Source organism: Cavia porcellus, unplaced genomic scaffold (assembly GCF_034190915.1).
Source record: "Cavia porcellus strain 051 isolate PalLab524CR breed Dunkin Hartley unplaced genomic scaffold, mCavPor4.1 scaffold_9, whole genome shotgun sequence".
Taxonomy (NCBI): Eukaryota; Metazoa; Chordata; class Mammalia; order Rodentia; family Caviidae; genus Cavia; species Cavia porcellus.
The window spans coordinates 74,001,684-74,025,162 of record NW_026947492.1 but is presented as its reverse complement, the minus strand read 5'-3'; the positions used below and the strand labels follow the sequence as shown (position 1 = coordinate 74,025,162).

At 41.3% G+C, this 23,479-nt stretch overlaps 1 protein-coding gene and 1 long non-coding RNA gene across 11 annotated transcripts in view; one reads left to right on the top strand and one right to left on the bottom strand.

Annotated features, from left to right (window-relative positions):
- Nucleotides 1-9,211, bottom strand: part of LOC111754577 (uncharacterized) — a 53,723-nt gene extending 44,512 nt beyond the window's left edge. For 3 of the 9 annotated variants that reach the window (XR_010049871.1, XR_010049867.1, XR_010049869.1), the window contains exons 1-2: nt 9,141-9,211; nt 179-2,931 (exon numbers count right to left, since the gene is read on the bottom strand). This is a non-coding gene — a long non-coding RNA (uncharacterized LOC111754577). The remainder of the gene's footprint in view (nt 1-178; nt 2,932-9,140) is intronic. The other 6 variants (XR_010049874.1, XR_010049868.1, XR_002789254.2 and 3 more) reach the window with 6 other exon arrangements.
- Nrip3 (nuclear receptor interacting protein 3) lies at nt 1,740-23,479 on the top strand. Of its 2 annotated transcripts, XM_063256715.1 has the most exons (8): nt 1,740-1,906; nt 2,332-2,492; nt 16,260-16,421; nt 16,899-16,981; nt 18,922-19,061; nt 19,668-19,720; nt 19,836-19,930; nt 20,461-23,479. In XM_063256715.1, the coding sequence occupies exons 1-8, from the start codon at nt 1,861-1,863 to the stop codon at nt 20,474-20,476; spliced, it is 756 nt and encodes a 251-aa protein (XP_063112785.1). In that variant the 5' UTR covers nt 1,740-1,860; the 3' UTR covers nt 20,477-23,479. The 2 variants fall into 2 exon arrangements, with proteins under 2 accessions (XP_063112785.1, XP_003462472.3); XM_003462424.5 differs by lacking the exon at nt 1,740-1,906 and having other exon boundaries at nt 2,319-2,492.

Sequence of the window (23,479 nt, the reverse complement as noted above, 5' to 3'; positions counted from 1 at the left end):
GTCTCAGAGCCACCTGTCCTAGAGACAAGGCTGTCCCTCACCACTCCTTTAGCAACCTGCCTCTGCAGGAACGACCAGGCAGGGACCCAAGCAATGGGACAGAAGGAGCCAGAGTGGCCATGTCATTCATTGCTAGAGGTACGCCAGGGGCAGCAAAATGAGTAGCAATCCCACATACCTTCTCTAGACCCAGCCTTCCATATTTGGGAGAGCAGAGGGAGTAGAAGAATCTAGCCCTGGGCTTCCCTAAAGCCAGGTGAGCAGTCTCCTTGATTTGTTTATGAGCAGTCTGTCCTCTCCAAAGTTAGGGCAAGTGCTGCAGGTAGCAGTGGTTTCAGGAGATCAAGCCCAGCCTTTCCAAGTTCTAGAAGCAGGATACAGGTTTTAGGGGCAGATCCAGGCTACACTGCTTGATTTCCCTTGAGACATCTTTAACTTTGTCATACGTGTACTAGTATTTGTTGACAGACTTGTATGTATTAAGGATTCAATGGTAGACCAAAAGTGGACTCAGTCACCTTGGAGTTTACAATTAATGGGGAAGATAAATATTAAACAAATAGCACTATACAGAGAGACAGTGAAAAATCCGGGAGAAATAAGATACAGTGTATGGTATAATTTAAGATCAGTAATAGCTCTTCTGGAGAAATGATAATGAGCTGAGGTTTGGAAGAGCCATAGGCATTTACTGAAGGGCGTTCCAAGCAGAGGGACAATGGCCCCTCTGAGAATGTTGGGAAGGCCCATGTTGCTCAAGTGCAGAGTGGAGAGGTAGCTCCACTCTGTGTGCAGGGAGACCACACAGGAATGTGAGTCTTTCCCTAAGAGCAGTAGGACAGCTTCTAAGGCACGGAGGCACAGAGGTGAGCCGATGGTCTTTGCAGTTTGAGATCATTTTGGCACTAGAGCCAACAATGGATAGGAAGGAAGCCATAGAACATGGAGGAGGCCAGTTAAGAGGTCTCTTATTTGCCTGGAATAAGCAGACAGTGATAACAGTATCTCATAAGCTGTTGATACTTAAGTGTTTCTTCCAGAACTTCACTCATATAAAAATTCCATAAGTGGGCCGGGGATTTAGCTCAGTGGCATAAGCACCTGCCTGGCAAGTGCCAGGTTGTGAGTCTCATCCCCGGTACCATTAAAAAAAAAAAAAATCCGTAAGTGTCCTTGCTTTTATTGTTGTTTCTCTTCAGAATGTAGACCTGTTTGGTTCGTGACTGCTCATGCGGTGGGGAGAGTAGCTATGGTGTTTCCCAGGGCTGAAAAGTGGTCTGGACCAATACACAAAGTCAAGACCAGAATCCAGAATGCCCCAAAATCCCTTCAGGATGTCTCAAAAGTATGAGAGACTCACAGAGAAAAGGCGTTCTAACTGTTGCCACTAGGATGCTGGAGAGGCGGGTGAAAGATTCCCATCCTCGAAGGTAAGTCCCGGCCTTTGCTGAGAAAAACCGGGTGCCTTCTGCTGAGGGAGCCTGAAGAGTAGGTGTAGGGCTCCAGGTCGTGTGCATTTCCGCGGAGTCGGGACTCTCTGCCCCCGCAGTCCCGGGCCGGTCTTCAGGTTTCCAACCGCACCTGCCCCCTAACCAGGCCCGGACGCGCAGGTGCTGGGCCTTGGCAGATGGTGCCAGGCGGCAGCGAAGGAGGAGGGTCCCCAGGGCAGCTCCAGCCCGCCCACCGGGCGGCCCCCTCCCCAGTCACGTGGCCCTGTGGGTGGGGACCGACCTGAAGTTGCAGAAATCTAGAGCTCTCGCAACTCTGTCCTCCCCGCCGTGCGCGGGCGCGGGGCTCCGGGAAGGTTGGCAGAGGGGCGAATCTGCCAGCCGAGGAGCGGTGCGAGCGCGGGACTCTCACATGGCCCAGCTGTCGGTGATCCCAGGGTCGGCCACGGCGTGGACAGGTGAGCAGGGACCCGCGTGGCAGCTAGGGTGCAAGGGACTACTGGAGCATCGACCCTGTACTCACCTTAGTCCAGGGATTCGGGGCATGCATTTGGGAGCAAGGGGCCTCTGCGTGACGCGGCTGCGTAGCCCCTTGGCGCTCCGAGTCAGTTCCTGCAGCGCCGCCCGTCCCGAACTCGCTTTAGCCCCTGGCGGCTAGCACAGAGGCGGGCGGCGGCCGCGGGACCCCTGGCGGCGTGTGGGCGGGCGCTCTGCAGGCCCCGCCCCCGGCGCGCGCACTGGCTGCTCCGCGTTACGTCACGCTCGGCTACAAAAGCGCGGCGCGGGCGCTGGCAGAGCTGAAGGAGCTCGAGGCTGAGGGCGCTGGGGGCCGGGAGCGACTAAGGTCGCTCGGCCGAGCGCACCTCAGCGATGTTTTACTCAGGGCTCCTGACCGAAGGGGGCCGCAAGGAGACCGACATGCGAGAGGCGGCGTCGCTGCGGCAGCAGCGCCGCATGAAGCAAGCGGTGCAGTTCATCCACAAGGACTCCGCAGACCTGCTGCCCCTGGACGGCCTCAAGAAGCTGGGCTCGTCTAAGGACACGGTGAGCCCCGCGGCCGCGCCCGCCTCGGGGTCCCCGCCGCCTGGTCACCTCCGTGCCCAGCGGCCCCAGCCCGGCCCTCACCGCTTTCACTGAGTCACCAGCCGCTGGCAGATGCTCGGCAGGGAATCCTGTCCCCGCAGCGTCCTCTCGCTGGGGTTGCTCCCTCCCTCCCCGCTGCCTGCTCCCTCAGGGAGGAGGAGACCTTGTCATGTCCTTCCGTCCTTAGTCTCCTTTCTCTCGCTGATTCTCAAGGCCAATTCGTTCGGTTCGTGGGGCAGGAGTCTCGCAGCCAGTCCTATGACCCTGATAGAGGTGACTGACTTCTCACGGGCGTGAGAGAGAGTAGAAAGGCAGATTTCTTGACAGTCACCCTGTCCAGATGACTTGTTAACTCCACTGATGCCCTTTGCACACATCCGCTTTTTTATCTTCTTCCATCCTGTGTGGGGCGAGAGAAAGGGGTCGAATGTGCAGGTCCCTTGAACCCCCAACAGCTCTTCATCTTTCTCATCTCTCCTTCTTCTGCCCCCAAGGGAGTGAGTGGAGGGGAAAGCCAGACTGCTTCATCTCAATGATCCACTAATGTGAGTGCCTAGTTGGAGCCAGGGCTGGTGCAGTCTTTCTTCTGGCACGGTTGTTGTTGGCATTAAGTAGGAGACACCCAGGACTGAAAGGACCCTGGGTTCAAAGACCGTGCTGCCCTCTGTCTATAGAATGAGTATAGATAGCTAAGGGTTACCAAGGAACTACAGCTGGATCTCAACCCTCATTGTAATGATTCTTGGCCATGTTTAACCTTCTTGTTTTTTCTGGACTGTTTTCCTTATATTTTGATGGTTTTCTCGAGTTCATAATCACTTTATTCATCTGAGGAATAATTTATGAAACATTAAATGTCTTTTACAAATTAAATAAGGGCTCTATATAATCTTTCCAGTATTTTTCTAATTTGAGTTCTTAGAATGTTTCATTTTGGATATGGTTATTGGCCCTGGTTCACTCAAATTGCCATTTCTGTCTGAGGATTGGCAGTGAAGGGTAGAGCTGTGTCTACTATTTTAACAGTTCTAATGACACATAAATATCTTTGCCAGATTTTTCCTCCCCACCATTAGTTACTCATATGCAGGGGGAAATTCATCTTGCTTAGTTTTTTAAAGTTATATTTTCTGCCCAAGCCACAGGATCATTGATTTGATCATGTTGAGAATGATTGGAATGTATTCCTCTTCCTTTTTTTAATCTTCAAAGCAATCTAGATTCATTTTGCAAATGAGATACAAGTCTTCTTCTTTCTTTTAGACCAAAATAATTCTAGTTCCTAGAAGCATCAGGACTCACTGAAGAGGAAATTATTGGGAGAATTAAAATATGGACTTTTTTCATGCTGGATTTGATACGTTTGGTTGTCCTGGATCATTAAAAACCCTCTACCTCCCCCACCCTATTCCTGACACAAAGGAACAACCTCAACATCTTGCCTACAATTGCTTTTACAACTTCATGCTATGTAAGAAAAATCCCATCGGCTTTTCTAACTCCATTTTGTCACAGTTGAGCCACCAGGAGCTGACAGCATAGAATGTATCAGTAGGCTGCAAGGAAGAAGCATTCTCAAGAAGCAGGGAATTGCCACATGTGACACAATTGATTGCAACTGATTGTGAAGCTCTGAAACATAATTCACTTTCTGTACCCATTATCGTGGAGTTAACTTCCCTATTTCACTGTTCTCACACCTTTAATATGCAAGTGATTGCACAGAAGAACCAGAGCAGATCACAGAAACCCAGGCAGGATTAGGAGAGATGCAAGTGCTGGGGTGAGACAACATATTCTAAGCTCTCTTGGAACTGATTTAGCAACCTTGGTGCAATCTTTCAAGTAACTTTAGAAATACAGTCTTACCCCTCTGTTTTCTAGACACAACTGGTAGAATATACCAGTTTTGACTCTATGTTCTCTTTCTGGAAGTTAAATTTGGAGAGTGTTGGGGTTAAATAAATAGTTTGTATTTGAAGTGCTTTATAGGACAATCTCAATAGAAGGGGGACAGAAAAAAAGGGCATGAGAAAACAAGACAAATTATCTTTCTTGACTCTGTGGTTTGAGCAGTGTGAAGACAGTGGGTTGTTTTTCCTCATCCTAGTAACTGTACTTGAATTATGTTGCTGGCTTTTCTAAATTACCTTCCTAATATCATGCTATTTGGTTTTTTTTTTTTTTTTTTTTTTTTTTTTTTTTTTTTTTTTTTTTTTTTTTTGTCTTTTTTGAGATGGGGTCTCGCTATGCAGTTCAGGCTGGCCTTGAGCTCACTTTGTAGCACAGGCTGGTCTTGAATTCGAAATGATCCTTCCACCACGGTCTCCCGAGTGCTGGGATTACAAGTGTGAGCCACCACGCCCAGCATCATATTTTGCTATTTCTAAATGTTCACCCTTCATACCAGCTTTCCAGCCTTTCTTGGTTCGGCAAGGGGCACTATTGATTATTCAAGATGGTCATGATCTCTTGGCCCCAGGAAAGTCCCTTCTCCCAATCCTTAGGTATGTGGAGTTGGCTGCAACAAAGTTCTGCTGTGGAAATTAATCACCTCTAATGTCTGATCTCTTATTTATCCTTTCATTGTGTTGTTTATTTTTATTGGATTAAGAACTAAAGCCAGAGAGCTGAGTAATATTTTTTTCATCTTTTCTTTGCTTTTTTGTTTGTTCTTGAGACAAAAGTCTCACTATGTGGTGGCCTCAAACTCAAGGTGATCCTCCTGCATCAACCTCCCAGGTGCTGTGATTTTAGGCATATGCCACTATACTCAGCCATTTTTAAAAAAAATCTTGATGAAGCTTGAGAAAAACATCTTCATTCTTGGTGTTTTGTTATTCTGATTTCTCTTGTTTCAGCTACTAGGTTCATAGAAGTTTTCTCATTATGCTAAAGACTTGTAATTTTTAAAAATAGCATATTATGTGATAATATGCTATCTCTTATGTGTGACTTAGTTACTGACCTGTGTCCATTAGGCCATACCGTTGTCTGGCAGTAGAAAGAGAGTTTTTTCCCCCTATAATTGATTCTGCCTAGAGCCAAATTGATTAGTATTAGAAATAGGGGCTAAAAAAAAAAAAAAAAAAAGATGGTAAGGCTAACTGATCATGTAATACCTGATCTGAAATATCTGGTCCAGAGCAGTTCTAGGGTGGTGTCCTGTGGCACAAGCCTCAAGCCAGAGAACTTTGGAGCCTAAGAAGGAAAGAATGAAGATTTCCCGAACTGCCATTGCATCCTAGTTATAGCAAACATTATCTGAAGATTTTTGATATTCAGGAGATAGTTTAGATGCTAGGAATGCATAGATAAAGAGAGAAAAGTCTTTTTGACAGGGAGTTTACAAGTTAGGAGAAAGATAGGACAGGTTATTTAATTTGTTATTGACCACCTACTACATGTCAAGCAACAGTTTGAGTATTGGAGATAAAAAGGTTGAGCCAAAATAGAGTTCCTGCCCTCATGGAACTTGTATTCTTGTGGAAAGAAGGGACATAATAAAAGTAAGTAAATAAGCTGAGTGTGGTGGTGCATGCCTCTAGTCCCAGCACTTGGTAGGCTGCAGCTGTAGAATTACCACGAGTTTGAGGCAAGCCTGGACTACATAGTGAGTTCAAGGCCAGCCTGAACTACATAATGAAATATATATATAAAACCAGTGAAAATTTTTGAGCAGAGAACTAACATGATGTGACTTGCTTTATAAAAAATTACTCAGGCTGCTGTGTGGATTAAAGGGCTAGAAGCAGGGAGACTGATTCATATTCAGAGATTTTTCTATAACAATCCCAGTGAGAAACCATGGTGCCTCAGAGCAATAAAGGCAACAGGAAAAGGTCAAAGTCTGAATATATATTGAAGGTCGAGCTGACAAATTTAGTTGATGAATTGAATGAAGACTCCAAAAGAAAGAATAGGTAAAGATTACCTCAAGGTTTTTGATCTAGCAAGTGGAACAAACAGAGTTGTCATTTATTAAATGGGTAACCCCACAGGGGAAACAAGTTGGACATAGGGACTAAGAATGAGGAATTTGATTGTTGAATGAGTTAAGTTTGGCCTGTGGATGTTGGTAGACATTCCACAAGAAGATAAATACCATCACCAGGCAGCCCATGCTGTTTGGCAAAAGTGTTTGTTAGGATGCAGCGGTTCACTGAGTGTCAATACTCTGGCCTGCTAAGATGATAGGGATGGAGATCAACAGCTTCTCCATTCCGCATGAGCAGTAGGCTATGAGATGGAATGGAGAGAATGCTACAGACCACAGTGTGCTCTGTAGAACCTCAGAGTAAGAATTTTACTAGTTGTCTGCTCTAGTTCCTCGCCCATTTGTGAATCCTTATCAAAAATGTAGTCTTTGCTTAGCTGAGAATCCTCCATTTCAGACTGATCAACAAAGCAGAAAACAACCAGAAATAAGGCTGATTTCTTTGAAATGACATGTCCATTGGTTCATGGAATAAAGGCAAAGAAACAGAACTCAGAGGACCTGGGGCACTGTGACAGCCTGACTTAGGTAGACTCCCATATGTTTTCAAGCCATTGCAAACCTGAGGACAAGCTGTCTGTTTGCATAAGGTAGGATGAGTCACATGTTGGGTATTCAGCTAGTAAAAAAGAGAAAGTACAGATAGCAGTGCCCTTTTAGATTTCCAGGGTCAGAGATCGATAGATAAATTGTGGTTGGATCAGAAGGTTGTGTTTGTGTTTAGATGATATGTGGGAACTAAAATGGAGTAAGATTTCAGACCTATTTAGGAGGGGAAAAGTGAATGGTATGCATCTTCAATTTTTGGTTATGCATGAGAATTTAAAATACATATATGTATAACACTTGAGTGTTTATATCCGATATGGTGTTAAACATTTTTATTTGGATCATTTCACTTAATCCTGACAAAAGCACTATGAATTATTAACTTGAACTCAGTTCTGTCTGACTTCAAAAGAAATGTTCTTAAATGCTAGTCTAAGTCAGAGTTTAGAAAATTTTTTTTCTCTAAGGACCAGATAGCAAATATTTTCAGCTTCCTAGGCCTATTTATTTCAACTATTTATCTCTGATCATATAGTGCAAAAACAGACATGAACACTAGGAGAATGGGGTTGGTTATAGTTTAGACTACAAAACATTTTTGCAGTGCTAGGAATTAAATTCAGCATTTTGTGCAAGTATTCTAGGCAAGTATTCTACTACTAAGCTACATATCTATCCCACTCTCCGTTTTAAGATGAGGTCTTGCTAATTTGCTAAAGCTAAACTTCAACTTGTGATCCTCCTGCCTCAGCATCCCAAGTAGCTAGGATTACAGGTGTGCTGTAAAACTTTATTTCTAGAAGACCAGGCTAGATTTGACAAGTAGGACATTCTGCTGACCCCATTCTATGTATCTTTGGTTATGGTTATATTGCTAATTATTGATCTTGCATTTTTCCTTGGGAAGTAAATGCTACAAAGAAAACAGATGTCTGTCATTTCCTCTATTTTGCAATCTGGTCTGTTTCAAAGGCCACAGAAATCCATTTATTTCTGTCTGAGTTCAGTATGGCAAAGAGATTGAGAAAGTGGGTTTAGAAGTTCTTGCTAAAATCATGATTGTGTGGCTCCCTGCAGAATAGTTTGTCTCCTCTTACCTCACTTCTTTTCCCACTTGATAGCCTGGTTGAAAAGGTGTTTAGCAGCATGGCTGGCAGATTGAGGAGCATCAGCTATTTTCACCCAGAGTACAGCACTCCCCACAGTACCCTATTCCTTCAGAAGTTCTTAACAGTAATGGTGGGAGCAAATTTGAACTTTCTTGGTTAGGTTAGATGCCTTTTGCAGCTATGTCTCAGAAACAATAGAGATGAGGGAGTGAATTACTAGTTGACTTGTTGAGGGTTAGTATAAAGCAGTTGCCATGTTAGGAAGATGACTTGAGAATTATGTCCTAAAGGTCGCTAGAGCACCTGCAGCATCGATCTAGCTAATTAGCACTATGTGTCTTATTTTTAAGTTTTATTTTTTTGTGGTACTGAGGGTTGAACCCAGAGCCTTTGCACTAAGGTACATCTCCAGCCCTTTTTTATTTTTATTTTGAGACAGTCCTGCTAAATTGCCCAGCCTAGCCTCAAACTTGCAGTCCTCCTACCTCAGCCTCCCAGAGTGCTGGGATTACAGACATACATTATCACTTCTGGTTTTTAATGTATATCTTAAAAGACAAGTACAGCCATTGGAAAGCCAATATTTCAATAAACATAGATGAAAACCACTTAAGCACATTTATAAAGCAACAGTCAAGGATTTAGAATATAAATAATATAAACTAATTTACAAAGTAAAAAAATAAAAAAGAAAAATAACATACAACAGTTGAAAGGCTCATGAAAGAAAGAACTAATCAAGAAATAAAGTTTTTGAAGAAATAATGAATCAAGATTTACTCATGCAGCATTGTGTTGAGAATTGGTAATATAACTGAGATAGAGGCAATCAAGGTCTTTACTGTTGTATAATTAACTTTCTAATGAAAAGAACAAAATACAAAACCAAATTCTAGATTTATAATTATTACGAAAGAAATAGTGGTATATGTTATTAGCAAAAGAGGTACCTACTTTAGGTAGTGGGGTCAGGGAAGTTGTCTCTGAGCAGGGAAGGTGTCTTTGAACTGAGACCTGGAAGTTAAGAGTCAGCTAACTATTTTAAGTGTTGGAGAAAAACATTTCAGGCAGAGAGGACAGCAGGTGCTAGAGGATTAGAATGGGAAAAGGTTTCTGAGCGAGGACATGAGTGTGGATGGAGCTGAATAAATGAATTAGAGAACAATATATAAATAGAACTTGGAGAGAGTAGCAGTAGCCCCATGGTGCATTGCCTTGTAGACCACGATAAGAGACATAATTTTGTTTGAAGAACAATAGAAAGCCATTGAAAAATTTTGGGTAAGGCAGTGTAAGATCTGACTTGGGTTTTTTTTGTCGTTGTTTTGTTTTTGGTACCTGGGATTGAACTCACAACCGTGTGCTTGCAAGGCAGGCATTTGTGCCACTGAGCTAAATCCCCAGCCCTGATTTGTATTTTTAAAAACATACTCTGATGGTGCAGAGAATGGGATGGAGAAAGGTATAAGAAAAAACAGAAGACAGGTTAGAAAGCCATTGCAGCACAGATAAAAAATGATGGTGGGTTGGTTAATTGAAGGTAGTGATGATGGGGAGTAGATTGATCCCAAATATGTTTTAGAGAAGGCACCAACAGTCTTGGGATGAAAATTTAGGAAAATAAAATAATCAGAATGAGTGGGTCTTTGCCATCTACTAAGTTGGCAGAAAGGAATTATTCTGGAATGTTAAAACTGAACAACAGTTGGAGCTCAGGTATCTTTTAATATTCCTGAAAAAAAGCATGGCTTAGAGGAAAGTAATGCTTGGGGAGATTAGTGATTTGCTGAAGGTAATGTATGTGACAAGTGGTAATCTGCCAAAAGGAGAAAGCCTTCGTGGAGGGATAAGTAAGCAGATGAGTTTGAGAAGGAGGATGAGTGGTAGTTAGTGGAAGACCTTGAATGCTAAATTTAGGATTCTTGTTTGCTATACTGGCAAGAGAACCACTGTAGAGGAAGGAACATTAAATGTCTCAGGATCACAGATGCTCAGATTTAACAATAATAGAAAAAATTAGGAGGATCATAGGAGGTATTAAGGAGGCTGAATTTCACTCACCAATATAGGGCATGAGGGAGAAAGTGCCAATTTTATGGTACTGATCAGTAGGACAAGTAAATTTGAGGTGCTCATGGACTAAATATAGAAGTTCAAAAATGGGTTTAAAACTCAAGAACTAAAATTGAGATAGAGTCATCATAAAGATAGTAATTTATGCAATGCAAGTAGATAATATTGTCCTGGACAACATGTAGAGTGAGAAAAAGGGAAAGAATAGAAGAATGAGAAACACTGACTTTTTAGAAGACAATTAGAGGAATGGGGTATGGTGGCATTGCCTGTGGTTTTATGAGTTTGTGGAAGAGAACTTCAAAAAATTGACTGTTGAATTTATGGCAGTATTGTTTCCAATGAAAACATGCAAGAAACCTAAATTTCCATTAGTAGTTAAATCATTAATTGAGGTATGTTTATATAACAGATTCAGATATCTATAAAGTATATACTGCTTTATAAATTGAAGAAATTAGGGCAAGTGTGAGAAATGTGTGCTAAGCTAGTTACAGGATAACGTGGCATTTTAGGCATATAAATTATGTTATATGTGCACAGTGGTGAATACACATAGGCACACATACACACAGTTTAGTTTTTGCATGACCTGACAAGACACTGTCAGTTGTCCAAATTATCACCTTGTCCTTTTCTGCCTGCCTGATTCCTCTTTATAGATGTTAAGAAGGCTAAATTGTATCCCAAAGTCTCTAGCCCTGAGGAATGGCCGTGTGAATTCTGACCAAAGTGATAACAGGGAAAATACTGCTGAGGGAACTGCAGAGAAAACTTTCACTTTGCTGAGAACAGGGACCGTGGCACTAATGTACTGTAGTTCCTTCCTCTTTCCTCATTTCTTGAATATGGATGTCATCTCTTCAGCTGGGGTACCCCTCTTATGACCGTGAGGGGATAGCACGAGAATTGCAGAGACAGTAGCCCCAAAGTTGTTAATGTGCTGCATAAAGGTTAGCAGTGTCTGCATCCAGACTTCTTGTTATGAGAAAAAATAAACCTCCATTTAAACCACTATAATCTGACTTCTTTGAGGCTGAACTAATGCCTATTTTATGGGATATATATTTTATTTGTATTTAAAAATACATGTATGTAATTTAAAACTTAAATTTAAAGCTACTGTGTTGGGGCTTACCATGTTTTTAAGAAAATGATGATACTGCTACTTCTTGATTTATTGATTTACAGTTCTTTATTGATTTTGCTAAAATGAAGAAAAATTTTATTCTTTTACACCCATTACTTCCCTTCTTCTATTAATATTCTTCTAAATAATTATTTTGGTCAAACCTGTATTTATTATGAGTATGTTCATATTGTTTACAGCTAAGGCAAATGTACTATGGGCATATTTTCTCATATAAATATTTGTTTTTCTCAAAATTTCATTGGGTTATTTTTACTTAATTTTTTTGGAGGGGGGGATATTTTTGAGACAGGGTTTTACTATATTCAGGCTGTCCTTGAACTCACTTTGTAGCCCAGGCTGGCCTCCAACACACAGCAATCTTTCTGCCTCAGCCACCCAAGTGCAGGGATTGTAGGCATTTACCACCATGACTGACCTCGTAATTTTCAATGTTAAATTTAAATCTCCTCTAAGAACCTTAAAAATATAGATAATCTGGTACATCCATTTTTTTAAATATCTGGCCACTCAGAAGGCCTGACAAACAACCTGGACTTTTCCTTTAATCTCATTCTCAGAATTTTCTTTGTCTCTCTCTTCTTGTTCTCTTTTATTTCATAGAGCCCATACTTTTCTCTTTCTTTTCTTTCTTTCTTTCTTTCTTTCTTTCTAACAAAAAAAGAAAACAATAAAAACCGTGGTACAAAATTTCAAAACAAGTTTGTAGGAGAAATACTTTTCTGTTTGTTGTTTGTTTCCCTCACTTTTGTGGAGCATCTTTCAGTAGCTTCTTGAGAATGCACAGGAAATAACGTTATTAAATTTTGATTACAGTTTAAGTGTAGAGATTATGTACTGTCATATTTTTAAAGGTGTTTCCATTTTCTTTTAGCATCCATTGTTTCTATTAAGTAGTCCTGTAACATTCCTAATCCTCTGTATTTGGATGGTCTTTTTCTTTTTGAAATCTTTTTCATTTGTGTTTTCCACAGGGATGTGAAATCTTCTTTTTTTTTTTTTTTTTTTTTTTGTCTTTTTCCTTTTTGTCAGTACCAGGGATCAAACTCATGACTGCCTGCTTGCAAGGCAGGCACTTATGCCGCTGAGCTAAATCCCCAGTCCCCAGGGATGTGAAATCTTGATGTGGATCTTTTCTCCTTCAGTATGGTAGGCTCCATGTGGGCCCTTTCAATCTTTAAACTCCTGTCCTATGTTACTATGGATCTCCGCAGTTCTGCTCTACAAATCTAAAATTCCACTCAAATATCAACTAGTCAGTCTTTTGATTTACTCTTAGAAAAAGAGTAAGCTTTTGGTATGCTTCCCAGTTGTCTGAGTCAAATAATCTTATGCAGGCTTTAATCTGTCTCCAACCCCAATCCCACCCTCTGACTGTAGAAGTTCCAGTAACTTCTAAGCTTTCAGCCTTTCCAGGGTGTTAGTTTGAGTGGGAAAACTGATTTTGTAGCTATATATATATGGGTTCTGTATTCACAGATTCAACCAAATATGGAATAAAAATACTTGAAAATTTGTGCCTGTACTGAACACATACTTTTCTCTTCCCTAAACAATATAATATCTATTTCCATAGCATTTAAATTGTATTACATTGTATTACAATCCAGAAGTGATTTAAAGTATAGGGAGGATGTGGGCAAAGTTAATATATTAAGGAAGTTGAGCATTCTTGGATATCTGGAAGGGGTCTGTGGATACCGAGATGTGACTATACTAGTGAAAAACTCACTAAGACAGCCCTCTTCCATGCAGTCGTTTATGGATCCAGGGTAACAGTGATTCTTTTGTCTTTAATATGTGGGTTGTAGGAAAAAGGTTGCTATAGTAGTCAACTCCAGTCCAGCTAGCTAAAAGGGGAAAAGAGGGCTGGGGACTTAGCTCAGCGGCGTAAGCCCTGCCTGGCAAACTCATGGCGTGAGTTTGATCCCTGGTACCAAAAATAAAGGGCAAAGCATATGGAGGACTATACTGAGGAGAGCTTTATGAGCCAGTCCAGGTAATGGTGTATGTCACTTCTCAGATCCCATCCTCTAGAACTCAGTCACATGGTTATGACTAACTGCAAAAAAAGGAAGCATAAGCTAGGTATCTGCTCTGCAGGAAGACAAAAAGGACTTTAATTGAGCAGCCGTCAGTCTCTGTCACTTCAGCGTGCTGTGAAGTGAAATAATGTGAAGCACTTAACTTTATCTAGACTATGTCAGTTACTGCTTTTCTATCTGTTGTTGATTCCAGAATTTTGTCAACATCTAATTTTTTTTCTTGTTCCCTTAACATTATTTTTGTTTTTATGGTTTTGGGTTTTTCTTGTTCCTTTACTATCATTTTGGTGAAATTTTGGGAGAGCAAAGATAAATGTGTAGCTGTATTGTTACTTAAGACTTGTGGACATAGTGAAATGGATAGAGAAAAACATTTTTGAAGTTCTCGTGAGTTTTTGGGCTGTGAACTTTCTGTCCTCGAATACTTTTTGGAAATATGAAAGTTGGGAGAGTGAATGAAACAATTACAAATACTGGCATAGAAAAATGACTTTCATATGTTAAATACAAATAGGACATTTCAGAAGTATGACAGTATAATCTGACATTTGAATATGTTTACAAAGGTTTTTTTGGGAGGACATATTTCTAAATTTAATGCTTATTATTTGTAAGGATTGAGACTGAAAAGGTGCATTTTCACCTTCAATTGTATATACTTCAGTGACCCTTGAATATTTTGCATTTAACATGTGTTCGTGCTAAATGCATATTAACTTTGGTCACCAAAGAAAAGAACAAATAAAGAAGAATCAATCCAGTCCAGTGTACTAAAGAAGTTAAGTAAAATTAAGGCTTAAGAATGTCTACTGAATTTGGAAATTAGGAAATTATTATTGGTGTTGTGGGATCAGAAGTGATCTCAGTGAAAAAATGCAGAATATCAGGAATTAGATACAGTTTAGGGTTTTTTTAAAAGACTATTTCAGTGATTAGAGGAGCATGAGAACTGAGGAGGCAGGATCTGAAATTTTGTGAGCAAATTTTCTCCCTAGTAGCTGGTGGAGGAAAGATCTGAGGGAAAGGGAGAAATTACGGAAGGAGGATTACTTCAAGGAGAACAACTTTAGAACTTTCCTCATTTATCCATTGATGATTAACTCCTTTGAAAAGTTAAAAATAACTAGGTAAACTTTTGTTCACCAAGACCAATGTGGTGAGCCCCAAGCTTCAGATGAAAGGGCATTGGTTTGATGGCCTTGGAGGCCACTCCCAGCCTTCACTTCTACACATCCAGTTTATCTGAATTGACTGTGCTAAGCATGAACTCGACATGGCTTGATCTAGGAATTTAGGTTTATTAGAGAGATTAGAATGGAAAAAAATTTTCTTTGTTTTGAGAAGCAAAGCATTCTCACAATATTGCATCACAAAATTTAACAGAGTCAGCACTTCCTATAATTCCTCATCAAGCTGAGTTCTCATTTTCTTTATAAGTGTCTCTCCCTCCCCTTCCCAATGAATTTAATTTATTTTTTTTTATAATTTTTTTTGGCTTTTTCGTTTTTATCGGTACCAGGGATCGAACTCACGACTGCCTGCTTTCAAGGCAGGCGTTTATGCCGCTGAGCTAAATACCCAGCCTCATGAATTTAATTTAGAACTTTTGGGGGGAAGCCAGGAACCAGTATTCCAGGAACCCATTTCTCAAATCACTAGGGTTAAAATGAGTCATAGCTCTGACTCCATCCTTCCTTAGAAATCAGGTAGTGAAGACCACCAGTGCTACCACTTTCCCCAGAAACATTCCAGGCCCTGGGCTTCTAAGAGTGATTCCCTTACCCTTAGAATCAGAGAAGGAATATCATAAACTTGAGGCTAACCTCTGTCCTTTCAGGGATTTTAAATGTTATTGTGAAGTTGTCATACAATGGTTGTGTAGAGAATTTTCTCAGGTCAAATGACTTCTTATCAAAAGATACCTTAAACTTTCTGGAGATCATTTTCAATCGGAGTGGTGGAGCATGAATATATCTTGTGTAAGGAACTCTTGTTCTATCAAAAGTTCTATCATGTAAGTTCTATCAAAAGGCAGACTTGAACTCACACTCCTCATTCTGCTTCATAATATTAAATATCCTGGCATGTATAATCTCTTGATTCTTGGGCAATGTCTGTGCCTATGCTCCTCACCCCAGTTCTGCTCTATTAAAAGGGCAGGAAAATGAATGACAGTAAAGGGCAAGAGGACATCAGTGAAGATGACTCCTGTGGCTTCTGCCAAGTTACAGAGTCTGTCTATTGAGAGGCTTGCTCAGCAGGTACGAATTTTCCCAACCCATCTACACTGTGGGTGGCTCAGCTTGCAGAAGAGCCCAGCCCCCATGATTTGTCAGACTAAGTATAAAAGATAAGACTATAAAGGGTGATACTTGCCATAAAAGTAAGCAGAACTCCCTACCAGGACTAGGTAAGTTTCTGTAACTTCTGGGAATGAACTGCCCTTTCTACAGATTAACAGTCACCTGGAAAGATACAGATATCACTTACCTCAGACTAAGGCCACTTTTTCCTCTGAAATTTTCTTATAAGGAGAGGGAAGGCAGTAGGCAATATCACCATGATCTGCCAGTCCCTATCCACATGTCCCCAGTGTTGTACCTTGCTCTTTCATCCATTCAGAGTGGCCTGTTGCAAATTGGTTTGTAGTACCTGGCTGACAATACCAATGAAGGAAGAATAAACAAGGAAAGGTAGAGTTGTTACATAAGGTTCCTTCATTATTTCTGTGGTACTGTGTAGGGGACTATGGGAGAAGGGGGAAGTGCCCTGTCACTAAGAAACCTTTGCTTTCTATTCCTCAAGCAACCTCATAACATTCTGCAGAGGCGCCTCATGGAAACAAATCTGTCTAAGCTCCGAAGCGGTCGTGTTCCTTGGGCCTCCAAGACCAACAAACTCAATCAGACTAAATCTGAAGGACTAAAGAAGTCTGAGGAGGATGACATGATTTTGGTTTCTTGCCAGGTAATGTTCGAAGAAAAGCTTTTCCAGGGTTTTCTGGAAAGTAGATGTTGAGGCTCTTTATGATTTGAATAACAGGCTCTCTCCTTATAGATTATGAGTTTTATGGAATTCATAAATTTATTTTAAAGGGGACACTCCATACAACACTGGAAGCATATACAATATTTATATGCATGTCCATCTTTATGGGAAAGAGGACCAAGGCTTTCTTTAGATTAATAAAGGGGAATGTGATTTTAAAAAACGATTAAGAGCTACTAGGTATATAGAATGAAACACCTAAAGTCCTTTGGGATATCTTGTTAGCCTTGTATTGTGCAGGAAAAAGAGCCAATCAGTGGCAGATTTAGCAGCGGACACTACAGCCCATAATGGGAGGATCCAACCTTTTCACTTGACATCTGCTGTATGCTTTCTGCATCTCACTTCACTTTTACTTGTCTGCCTCCTACTGAACAGTATGCTTCTTTCCCACAGTGTGCTGGAAAGGATGTGAAAGCCTTGGTTGACACAGGCTGTCAGTATAATCTCATATCCTCAGCCTGTGTGGACAGATTGGGGTAAGTTGCCACTTGTGCTGTGTGGAAGTTAGGTGTGATTGCACTTTTTGCTTGAATCTCTTTTGAAGCTAGAGGTGGTGCTTCTCCACAGAAGCAAAAAGAGAAATATGCAAAACTCAGATCTCAGCTGAACCCAGAGTCCTTAGCAGGCAAAGGAGTGGGGGGTTATCAGGCAACTGGGAGAAATTAGTAAGCTGAAAAGCATTGGGCTTATTGTTAGTTCGGCTTAGATTTTGAGTAGAGCTCTCTGGACTCTGTAATGAAAGAGTGTGAGACTCCTGGTTCCATGTATGCTCTGTCCTGGTTCAGCAGACAGCAAATTAGAAATATCTGTCTATTGTTTTATCCCAAATGAGTGAAAGTGGGAATATGGTTGGCTTTAGTTTTCTCAGGTTACTTCTGGAGTATACACTGCCTGTCCCCAAGAAGCATTTGTCAGAACTAAGGAAAGGGTGCTCTTGCCGTCCTCAGTGGGCAGTTAACTGGGGAGTTCCTTAGTGCCTTTCCTCTTGTGAAGAGTGGATTACATCAGATATTTCTCTTGCCTGTGCTGGGGGTTAAGTGTGAGGCAGACATCTGGTGTATTGAGTATCTTCAGTTCTTTGGCAGCTAGAATTGGGTTCTCCCCCTTTTAGTTGGAAAGCCATTCTGTATCTTATCTCCTTTTCATTCAGCCTCCATTTTGCTTTCTTTCCTTCTTTCTAGTCTTCCATAGATTCAAATGGGTTCTGAAATCTAACCAGGAATCAGTATGATCAATCTATATTATTTTTTGTTGTCTCCAATCCCAAGTACAATGAATTTCTTCCCTGGCCCAAATCTCTGTAATGCAATAATCACAAAGATAGACATAATGGCTATTCTGAGCTACAGTCAAAATATCCATGTTCTTATAGGGCTTACACAGAGCTTCATTTGTATAATCAGTGCCCTGCCACATGATGTGTCCTTCCTTCTGTGTCCCCCTATCTTCTATCACCCCTCACTACCCCTGTGACTCTGTGAAGTTGGTTCTGGGGTTTTGTGCATTGCTCTTTAGGGTAACAGTGGGGGAGTCCAAGACTCAAGTACTCTTGTGGGAAGAATCCTGAGCTCTTTCATGTGGTAAAGAGATGAGGTATGGTGCAACTTGATGGTTCCAGAAAGCCTAATAATGTCCTGATGCATAATTAGGCAGCAGACTGCCATGATTCCAGGGAATTAATCATCATCTGTAAAACTGCAATTATTTTTCTTTTGGATGGGGTATAATGCCAAAAGAGAGGAAATGGAAGAAAGCAGAAGTATTGGCACAGAAGGTCCATAATTAAGTATTTATCCACCAACCCATAATAGCCTGAGTGCTAACTATTCCGCTCAGCTTATATAACTATGTGAAATCTTGGTGCTATTCCCTTCCTTACGCCCCTGTACAGACAGAAAAATTAGTAAAGACTTTCTCCATAATATTCCTTGATGACACCAGTGTCAGTACAAATACATACTTACCCCACTAAACTGATGAAGATAAACTGAAATATAAAGGAGAAAGGGATAATTAGGCATCGAAACAAAGTGCTTTCTAAAATTAGGATTAACTTGCCCTCTCTGATATCTATTACCCACAGATGGATAGAAGGACATGTTAACTAAACTGTGTCACACACAGGTAAGGATGCTAGGGTGTAGGATAGGATAAAACTCTCTCAATATATCAAATCCCTTCTTTCATCAATGCAGGTAATGACATAGCTGTGTGAAAATAGGAAATGAGTCTTTAAGTTTTGTAACTATCCCTTTGCATGTTTAGGACAGACTACTGAAACAAGTGTAAGCAACATAACTCTTTTTTGGTGAATTAGTTCCAGAAAATCCTTAGAGAATTCCAGTCATGGGTCATAAGGCAAGCATTGTCAGATTTATGAGAAACTTCTGCCAAGGTATCTTTTTCTGTGATGCAGACTCAAGGAGTATGTTAAATCTCACAAGCATGAAGGAGAAAAGCTTTCTCTCCCCCGACATCTCAAAGTAGTGGGTCAGATTGAACATCTAGTGATCACCCTGGGCTCCTTCCGCCTGGACTGCCCAGCAGCTGTGGTTGGTGAGTAAAACTGAAGACTGGACTTGGAACCCAATGAAAATCCTCATGAGATCTTGTGTCTAAATATCAACTATTTCAGAATCCCAAGTTCCCATTTTCCTATGCTATAGAAGTTGTCCCAGTTTAGCCCTCTGAAGTATCAGGTCCTTAGCTACATTCAAGACACATTGTGAATCAATCAGAAAACAGAATGTGCAAATCAAGTTCAAAAATTCATGGAACAAGAAACAAACACTTTTGTGTGCAGGTAAAATGTCCTCTGAGAGCTTTCTGTGAACCAGTTGATAGCAGAGGACAGTATGCTCATATGCCTTTTGTGATGCCCATGAGAATTTCCAACACACCTCCTGCACTTCTCATATGTTCTATACTACATTAGGTTCCTGGCTTTTGACTGAAACACGTCTGCTGTTTACAGTGCAAAAACTTCTGTTTGAATCTTGGTTCTATCACCTTCTAACTGTATAATACGAGAAAAATACTTAACAAATGTTCCAACTTATTTTTATTGGCTGGGTGGATTGTTGGGTGGTGGGTAGATAGATGGTGATCAGACTGATTCTAACCCAGCAACGAAATGGCTAAGTCTTAATCTTGTTTTATTAGAGGACAATGAGAAAAACTTGTCTCTTGGTCTCCAGACTCTCCGATCCCTGAAGGTAGGATTGGCTGTACTCTTCCTTTGAAACTGCCTTTCTGAGACAGAGATCCTCTCACATGGGGAGCGTATAATGGGGTCACTGACAGTGAGCAGTGATTTTCCTTTGTTTTCAGTGTATCATAAACTTGGATAAGCACCGACTGATCATGGGGAAGACTGACAAAGAAGAAATCCCTTTTGTGGAGACCATTTCCTTGAATGAAGACAAGTGAGTGCCCAGATTGGCCAGGTGAAATCAATCCACTTGACAAAGAGTATGTGGGTTTTATCCTGTCTTTTTTTGTCCTTTCAGTCATAGCCAGTCTCCCACTGTGTGGTCTTAAGAGTTCACCATTCCATCTCAGAATGAACATTAGGGATGACCATGCAGCAGAGTGGGTGGGAAAGAAAGCAGCTTTTATCTCTCTCTCTCCTCCCCTCTCTCCCTCTCTCTGTCTCTCCCCTCTCTCTCCTTTCTCTCCTCCCTCTCTGTCTCTCTTCTCTTCTCTTCTCTTTTCTTTCTTTCTCTTTCTTTCTTTTCTTTTCTTTTCTTTTCCTTTCTTTCTTTCTTTCTTTCTTTCTTTCTTTCTTTCTTCCCCAGGGATTGAACTCATACCTCACGCTTGCGAAGTAGGTGTTTATGCTGCTGTACTAAACCCTTTGACTCTGAAACAGCTTTTAAAACAGTGTTTCACTTGCCTTTAGCCTAAGTCCTTAGAATTTGGTATCATTGCTTCTGATGTTTCTTTCTCATTGCAGCACTTCAGAAGCATAACTGCAGCCTGCAGGAGGATGTCTGCACATGTGCACACACGAGGTTGACAGATTTGAGAAAACTGGGTTTGAACCAAGTGCAGAAGCAACTTGCTGTGGACCAAGTCCTTCCTTTTAATAGATGCTCCAGGGGCTCCTTCCCCCCTAGACCTGTCTAGACTATAGTTTGTGCTTAGAGATCTTGTCTGATTATAGCCATTGTTTTTTACTCCTTTGATCACTTACTTTAATAGACCCTTTTTGACACTGCCAGGTCTCACTTGTGGCCTATTTCTCTGCTTCTTTCAAGAATTTGCTTTTATTAGTCAAGTATAGGGGCTGCCAGGTTCTAGTTCTTCATAGATATAACACCTGCTTCATTTCCTATATCTAAATATATATATAGGAACCTGATTTTTACCTTCTTTCAACTGTTTCAAAGAGATGTAGGAAATCTATGTCTTGGGATTAAAATCTCTGCTAATTAATTCATTGGTTTCTCAGGTATGAACTGATCTGAAAGATCCCAGAGAGGTCACCTGGTCCAAACACTTCACAAAGGTCCAGAGAGGCAAGTGACTTGTTTAAGCTCATATATTAAGTCAGTGACAGGAAATACCTAAACCTCAGACCTGATTTCCAAACCCAGGCTCTTTTGCTGCCTCATTTGTTTTCAAGCCTTAACAGGAGGACAAAGGGGTGAGAGTGGGTGAAAAAGAGCAGAGTAGGGGCTGGGGGTTTAGCTCAGCGGCATAAGCGCCTGCCTTGAAAGCAGGCAGTCATGAGTTCGATCCCCGGTACCGATAAAAAGGAAAAAGACAAAAAAAAAAAAAGAGCAGAGTGGGGGAAGAATGTGTTTTGGAGGTAGATGCCAGGAGGACCTAAGTAGCCTTCCTTCCTGTGTGCCAACCCCTCTAAAAGTACACTACCCAAATTGTTACATTTAGGGCCTTCTTTTGGCACCAAAAATTGAGGATACAAAGATGAACTGAGGTCGTCTTTCACTGTGAACTTCTTGGAGAGGAGGAAGAAGAGACCACAGACAGATTGATGGCTTTGAGTAAATAATCATTGTGAGACATTGATTATCGCCAGTGTTTCCATACAGCCTGTTATATATCTGACAGAGATTCAAGTATCTGGCAATAGGGATAGAGAAAGAAAATGAAAAAACCTAGAGCAGGGTTAGATTGAAGGGAGAAGTCTGTATAGAGTGAGTTGGTGCTGAGGCCTGTGTGGGAAAAGCTCTCTGGGATGGGAGCAGGGAATGAAACATCCAGGCAGGGAACTGAGGCTTGGGAAACTCCTCAGCTTTGCTCAGATGCAAGGGAAAGTAGCTGGAAAGCTGGTAGGATTAAAAACAACTCTTTGTAAATGTCCAGTATTGCCCGACCCTCTCAAAGGTTGGGAAAATCATAATTTTTTGAAGCTTTTTATTGTTGTTTCTTTGGTTATTAGTTTGGACACACTAATAGAATCTTCCCTTCAATGCAGCTATAGAAATGTTTGTACAAGTCAGAAAAATACCCAGCAATATTCCTTTAAGGTATTCCTAGGTCTGTACTTGGTTGATAGGAATAGTTTTTAGAGTGTTTAATAGATCCACTTTGAACCTTGCCAGGTACCACCAAGTCTGTTGTCTGTTGTTCAGTTACTGCACTTACAATTATTTAAACCTTGAATTTGGCCTCACAGAAGCTCCTAATGACTAGGAACTTGGTGACCCCCATTTGAACAACCAGCAGTCAGTTGTCACTGGGTCATCTCAGAGGTTCCTTTCCTATCAGCCTCAACAAAAGAACTGAAAGAAAAAACTAGGCAAGGCCATCTATAGTAGGGGAGGCTATACCTGAAGCTCAGCAAGGGTGATCCTAAGACTGCCAGCCTTCACCCTGCCTCCAGCTACACCCTATTTCCTTACCCAGGAGGCCTTGCTCCTTTCCACAAAGGCCTCTCCACTCCTCCCCTGCCTACCATGGCTACACTTTGGCCTGCTTCTTATCCTAGGATGGAGCTAAAATTCTTCACCTCTTCCTTCCCTACTTGAAAGTTCTACTCCAAGCCTTGATTCTTGGCCACAAGTAGGACATGTTACAGGTTCCTTCTGGTTTATCCTCATTTGATTTCCTGTGGATCAAGGGAGTCCAGGAACTCTTAGGTTCTGGAAAGATGCATGTGAATCCTGGCCTTTTCATTCAGGATTATATGGCATCCTAGGGATGATCAGATGGCCTTTAGTGATCCTTCTGGTCTCTGAAAGTCAGCTAGTAGTTTTCCAGTTTGAGAGTAAAATCAGCTAAGATGAAGTGAGTTTAGGATTCATTATCTCAATATATTCAAGTCACTTGGAATGCTTTAACCACATGATTATGTTTTAAACCCTAGGCTCCATAGAGCACTTTAAAACGTCTAAACATAATTACAGGGAGTCTTGAGTTTTATTAGCCTTCTTCAAATGTTGCCAAGTTGACTACTTTGATAGCTTCTGTCTCTCTGACGTACTACTTTTGGGGACTGGAAAGTCAAAAAAGTGAGGTCATTTCTTCCCAGTCTTAGAAAATTCTTGTGCCTCGGAATGTGTGGGAGAAATAATGTGTATCCAGGTCACTGTTTTTAGGAATGGTGCCACCAATACGTATCAGACCTACTGGTCCTTATTAGATGCCCTCCTCAAGTCCAGGAAGTTTGAAAAATATTTCTATTATTTGCTATTTCTATGCCTGATTCATTTGAGGGACAAATATTTTCTGACTTTTCTATTTCCTTGCCCTGCACAGACCTCCTGGTAGGAATTTCTATTTCTTAGGTCTGAGTGTCCATCATATAGATTACCTGGTGTATCAGCTGCCCTCACTCTTGTGTAATAGAAATACCGTTCCAAGCTGGGGATATGAAGGAGATGAACTGGATTCTTCCTTCTGTTGCCAGGCCTCTCTGCAATGGCATTTTATCTACTCAAGTGTTTCTGGCTGTGTTGGGATAATTTGTGAAACTGATGTAACAATAAAGTGAAATCTCCCCTCTG

Bases quoted from the DNA above. Each gene is read 5' to 3' on its own strand.
- Nrip3 (XM_063256715.1), top strand. From the start codon at position 1,861: ATGGCCCAGCTGTCGGTGATCCCAGGGTCGGCCACGGCGTGGACAG. The intron at 1,907-2,331 runs GTGAGCAGGGAC...TGTTTTACTCAG, and splicing joins GTCGGCCACGGCGTGGACAG to GGCTCCTGACCGAAGGGGGC. The intron at 2,493-16,259 runs GTGAGCCCCGCG...CTATTCCTCAAG, and splicing joins TGGGCTCGTCTAAGGACACG to CAACCTCATAACATTCTGCA.